This window comes from Spinacia oleracea, chromosome 5, assembly GCF_020520425.1.
Source record: "Spinacia oleracea cultivar Varoflay chromosome 5, BTI_SOV_V1, whole genome shotgun sequence".
Classification (NCBI taxonomy): domain Eukaryota; kingdom Viridiplantae; phylum Streptophyta; class Magnoliopsida; order Caryophyllales; family Amaranthaceae; genus Spinacia; species Spinacia oleracea.
Genome location: NC_079491.1, coordinates 2,646,348 through 2,652,326, shown reverse-complemented (window position 1 = coordinate 2,652,326; position 5,979 = coordinate 2,646,348). Strand labels below are relative to the sequence as shown.

Below are 5,979 nucleotides of genomic sequence, written 5' to 3'. Positions count from 1 at the left end.
TTCTCTAGTAGTTTTACTTCTATGGTAATTACTAATTAGGTAAATTATCGTCCTTTAGTAATTCTATTCATAAAACGATACGGGTCGGAGTATAATTAAAATAGCTATAGTGAGATCGTTATAGAGTCATGGGGATGGTAAGTTGGTAACTCATAAAATGCGACAAAATTAGTTTGTAATCAATATGTTTAAATCTTACCAATTACATGTTGGTTTAGTGGTAATTGAGGCTTAATTTGGTAGGGAGACCCCGTGTTCGATCCCCCGCAACAACAATTGGGAGGGTACTAGAACACATTCACTCAGAACTCGCATCAAATCTGGATTAGCCCTAAGGATGAATCGGGTGGTACACCACATAAAAAAAAATTGATTAAACCTTCCCCTTAAAATTTAGGAGAGCTTGATGTACAATAAAAAAACTCCAGTTAACTTTCCCTAAAAATGTGATAATCATGAATAGTTAGTTTTATTTTTTAAAGGATGATGATGTAAAATGCTTTCAAAATATGAAAACTTGTGGATACTCAATTGTAATATTCTACTGTTATTATAGTAACACATGGTCTACCACCAAATGTACGTAGTTATAATTGGATTTTGGATTAATTTATTATATGTATCTAAAAGTTCCGAACCCTTAGGGAAAGAATCATGACACCAACGCCACTCGTTGATGGCCTTTGAAACTCGCAGCCCCATCAACTACTTTATGCTTGATAGTGATGATCTTTAAACCATCTCCTGCTTTCAAGCCATTACAAAAAATTGTATTATTAACGACGGGAAATTCCGTCGCTAAAGGTCAATAATCGTTGATTAATGACGAGATTTTCTGTCGTGAACCCGTTATAAAAGGGGGCCGTCGTTAATGGAAAATCCTGTCGTTAACCCGTCGTAAAAGACATTTGCGACGGTTGTTCCCGTCTTTGTTTGGTTGCTAGCTCTGTCGCAAAAGGCTTTTGCGATGGGATTTTTGACCCGTCGTAATTAGGTTGTCGTTAAAGATACAAATTCTTGTAGTGAGTAGTGGGTGAATCAATAAGGTTATATTTTTCTTACCAATCAAACAAAAAAAATAAGTGTATCCCATTGCGTTTAGACCACGTGCATCCTTAACCTTCGTATGTTGTAGGATGGTCTTTTGTGTAAGACCGCCTTATAGAAAAGTTTGTAATATTTCAATGTTATTATAATAGCAAATATGCACCACTCAATGTAGTTGTAATTAGATTCTAAATTATTTTACAAAATGCAGCGGTGGATCTTGGCCAAAATTATGAGGCTCCAATGATTAATCTTCAACATCTCACTGAATAAAAACACACCCAATCAATGAGCCAACAACATTTTATATGTATACTTTAACTTGAACGATTAATAATTTAAAAAGACTTGTCAGTGGGTCCCGAATGGCTCCGATGGAGAATCTCCTCTGAAACTATGTGTAGAAAATCCTTAAGCAAAGAATCTTAGAACCATCATTGTACGTTGGTGGGGAACTCATAACCCCCCTCAACTAATTTATGCTTGTGAGTAGAAATTTTCTTTTCATCTGCTCTTTAGCATTGACCTGTTTAGGGTTATTTTTCTTACCGATTAAACAAAAAAATGGAGAGTTGAACTATCCACAAATTCAAAAAGAAATTCTATTCGTCTATCCTAAATCATGACAATATAGTTTGTGGTTTATTTTTCCTCACGTGTATTTTATTATATAATTTGTGATACTATACGAATAACTTTTAGTAGAATATATATATTTTTTCCCACTTAGAGTAAAGATGTGGAGATGAAGAACCTTCCAAAACAAGGTTAAGTCTCAAGCTGAATTTATTCCCCTAGATAGAATTTACAACAATAGTCTATATAAACTCACTTACTATATCTCACTTAGAACCAAGAATAGCCAAAGAAAACGTACGTACTTCAATTCTCATTGTTGATTAAACTCCATACTACAAAAACAGAAAGATGTCATCCTGCCAAGGAACCATGCCCGGCTGTAAAGGTAATTTGTAATTAATACTCTAATTATAAGCAATAGTTTGCAATTAACTTCGACTAATCTGATTTCGAGTGTGGTTTGGGTACGCTATTGTTGATTGACAATGTTGTGAACGTTTTGGTTACAGGGAAGAAATCATGGCCAGAACTAGTTGGAAAAGATGGGAATGAGGCAGCAGAAATAATCAAATCCGAAAACTGTTTCGTGAAGCAGACTCCCGTCCTACCAGAGGGTAGCCCTGTTACTTTGGACTTCAGGTGTGACCGTGTTCGGGTTTTTGTTGATGCCTGTGGAAAGGTGGTTCAGACTCCCGTCATCACATAAGCGAACACATGCTATGGGCAACGTATACAAATGTGCACTACTTAATTTCATGTTTTAGTAAATAAAGTGTACCCGGAAAATTGATATATGTTGCTCTGTATTATGTATTTATGTACTACCACTAGGTAGTGATCATGATGAATCGACATGATAATGTTTGTTTCCGTTTGTTTTTATTGTTTATTTTCTTAAACCAATTGGTAATCTATAAGGTAACTCCCTAGAAAGTGTCAAAAAAATTGATTCCATAAGTAAAAATAAAATATAGGAAGAACCAATTTTAAAAAAATTAATCCAGTTTCTATTTTATGACCAATTTTCAAATTTTAGACCCAATTACACTGAAAACTTTGAAAATTTTGAAGCAATCACGACTTCATTGCGAATGATGGGAAAACGATAGCAGTACTAATCGAATCCGAAAACTCTTCCGTTCATATTGTCATCCTATCAGAGGATAGTCATGTTACTAAAGACTTCAGGTGTGACCGTGTTCGGGTTTTTATTAATTCCCGTGGAATAGTGGTCAGAACTTCCGTCGTTGGATAAAGCTAAAACATGCATTGTCAACCCGTTCCTGACAATTTATGGGCTCTAAACTAAATAATAAATCAGGACTCCTTGTAATAAAATAATTAATAGTTACTATAAAACTCGTTTGTATTTATATTTCAAATTAAATCACATATACTACGTAGTACCTCCGTTTCATAAAGTTATTTACAGTTACTATTTGCACGGACTCCAATGCAATATTTAACTACTAATATATCCAATTTCGTATGTGAAAATATTATAAAAAGTTGACATTCTGAAAATACATACCGAGACCAATCTAACTAGATCTTGCATGTAACGTTTTGATGTATATAATAGTGAGAATTTATGGTCAAAGTTTTCATATTTTGGACATGTATTCCAAAACGTAAAGAACTTTCAGAAATGGAGGAAGTATATATTATACTATATACGTACTTTGTATGTCATAAGAAAGAAAGGAACGACGAGAAATGTTGATACAATAGTATATTTCGAATGAACCTAGCCAAAAAAAGGAAAAAACAAAATACATTTAATTGTTTTGTTGAATTGTACCTTTCATTTTTTAGTTTGTTTGGCTTCAAGCTGCCTGGCGGATGGTTAATGTTTATATTACTAACTTGGCATTAGCTTCTTTTGGATATTGCTGTCTTTCTAATAGCTGTGTTGTAATTTCAAAACTCTATGCACGTCTAATTCTCAGCCATAGCCTTGATTACGGGTTTTTGAGTTCGACTATGGGCTGCTTTTGGTTTAATTGTAAAACTCTTATGTTGCACTATAAGATCTTAGTTACCTCCTATAATATATTTCCTATTTCTGCATTAAAAAAAGAATGAACCTAGCCAAAAAAAAGACAAATTAAACAAAATACATTTAATTGTTTTGTTGAATTGTACCTTTCATTTTTGAGGAAGTCCAAATACATGCCTGGCATGTATTTGCAAAAACATGCCAACCCCAAATAAAAAGGTAAATGTAAATGTTAAATATTTTGGGGGGAAATGTATAACGGAATTGTAAATTTGTAAAACGGGGTGGTGATTTGGCATTGCTGAGTTGGTATTGGTATTACAAAAATGGTATTGGTATTACAAAAATGGTACTAAACATTTTTTAAATGAAATTCATTTTCCTTAAATGGTACTCGTTTTATACTAAATTTTATAAAGTGATATTAATATCACAAAAATGGTGCTAAATATTTTTAAATGGTATTCATATTACAAAATTGGTACTCAATTTTTCTATATGGGATCCAAGTTGGCAAACGGGATTGACTAGTCAACAATTTCAAAATGGCTGAGAAATTACAAACAAACCCATGACATGTGTTCCGGTGTTGTAAAGATGGAAACAATGGGCCTCGAATGAAGGCCCTTTTGTATGTGTTGAAGATCTTGCTTGTTTGAATGAGTGGAGTCCGAATTCACCTGCACAAGAGCAAAGTCACTAGCCTCGGGGGTGTTTCCGAGGAAAGCCCCTCCGATGCTTAAGTAAGAATGATGCTCGGATTCTAGAGAGAAGTTCTCTAGAAGAGTAGTCTTAAGGTGGTAAATTGGACGTACCTTGAGGTGTGAGCCTTGGCGGCCTATTTATAGTGTTTGCATAATAAATGCCCATAGGTCATTTATTGCTTTTGGGCCTTGGGCCTTGATGGATGGCTGACTAGCCATTGGTGGGTTTGATGCTGTTTGTTTAAAGCCATTGGGCTTTGGACTTAGTGGCCCAATTGAGAATCAATTGGGAGCCCAAACAACATGTATTTCATAATACATGTCTGACTGCGATTTTGACGCCCTCTTCATTTTTATGGTAGGGTTAATAAATGAATGGCTTCCATGGCTTGGTGCTCCACTGGCTAGTAATATTGCATGTATCACATGCCAAATGTTTTTGGACTTTTGGTTAAAGATTTGGATACCCTCTCTAGTGGTTTTACTGCCCTTTTCTAATTGTACCCTTCTCTAGTAGTTTTAGTGCATACAAGACCTTTTGATTTAGTAATTCTAATCATCCATAAAACAAATACAGATTGGAGTACGTATAAAATAGCCATAGTGAGATCGTTATACAGTCATGGGGATGGTAACTCATAACATACGGCCAAATTAGTTTGGAATCAATATGTTTAAACCTTTCCCTTAAAATTTAGCGGAACTTGATGTACAATAAAAACCTCGAGTTAGTTTTACCTAAAATTGTGATAATCATGAATAGTCAGTTTTATTTTTTAAAGGATGATGATGTAATATGTTTTCAAAATATGAAAACTCGTGGAGGTTTAATTGTAATATTTTAATGTTATTATAATAACACATGTGTACCACCGAATATAGTTATAAAATAGTTTTTGGATTAATTTATTATATGTATCTAAAAGTTTTGAACCCTTAGGAAAAGAATCTGACACTGCCACTCATTGGTAGCCTGTGAAACTCGGAGACCCATCAACTGCTTCATGCTTGAGAGTGGTGATTTCCTTACCATTCTCTGCTTTCAAACATTGGGTTTACTACAAGAAATTGTACTATTAACGACGGGAAATCCCGTCACTAAAGGCCAATAATTGTTGATTAACGACGGGATTTTCCGTTGCGAACCCGTCATAAAAGGGGGCCGTCTTTAATGGAAAATCCCGTCGTTAACCTGTCGTAAAAGATATTTGCGACGGTTGTTCCCGTCTTTGTGGGCTGTTATCCCCGTCGCAAAAGTCCTATTACGACAGGATTTTTACCCGTCGTTATTAGGTTGTCATAAAAGATACAATTTTTTGTAGTGGTTGATTCAATAAGCTAGGTTATGTTTCTTACCAATCAAACAAAAAAGTTAGTGTATCCCATTGCATGCGTTTAGGAGAGTTGAACCATTTACAAATTCAAAAGAAACTCTATCCTAATTCAAATGACAAATTGACAAGTATGGTTTATTCTTCTCATTTCCTCACGTGTATTTTATTTAATGTGATACGTACGAATAACTTTTACTAGAATATATATATGTTTTGTTTCCCACTTAGATTAAAGAAGTGAAGATGATCGAAGAACCTTCAAAAACAGGCTTAAGTCTCAAGCTGGCCTTATTTATATTCCTCTTGATAGAATCTA

General features: G+C 34.5%; 1 protein-coding gene across 1 annotated transcript; it reads left to right on the top strand.

Moving 5' to 3' along the window:
* The first annotated feature begins 1,851 nt into the window (after positions 1-1,851).
* Positions 1,852-2,496, top strand: LOC110784102 (chymotrypsin inhibitor I, A, B and C subunits-like). The gene is made up of 2 exons (XM_021988515.2): positions 1,852-2,011; positions 2,136-2,496. Exons 1-2 carry the CDS (start codon positions 1,975-1,977, stop codon positions 2,330-2,332), a joined length of 234 nt encoding a protein of 77 aa, XP_021844207.1. The 5' UTR covers positions 1,852-1,974; the 3' UTR covers positions 2,333-2,496.
* Positions 2,497-5,979: the final 3,483 nt, after the last annotated feature.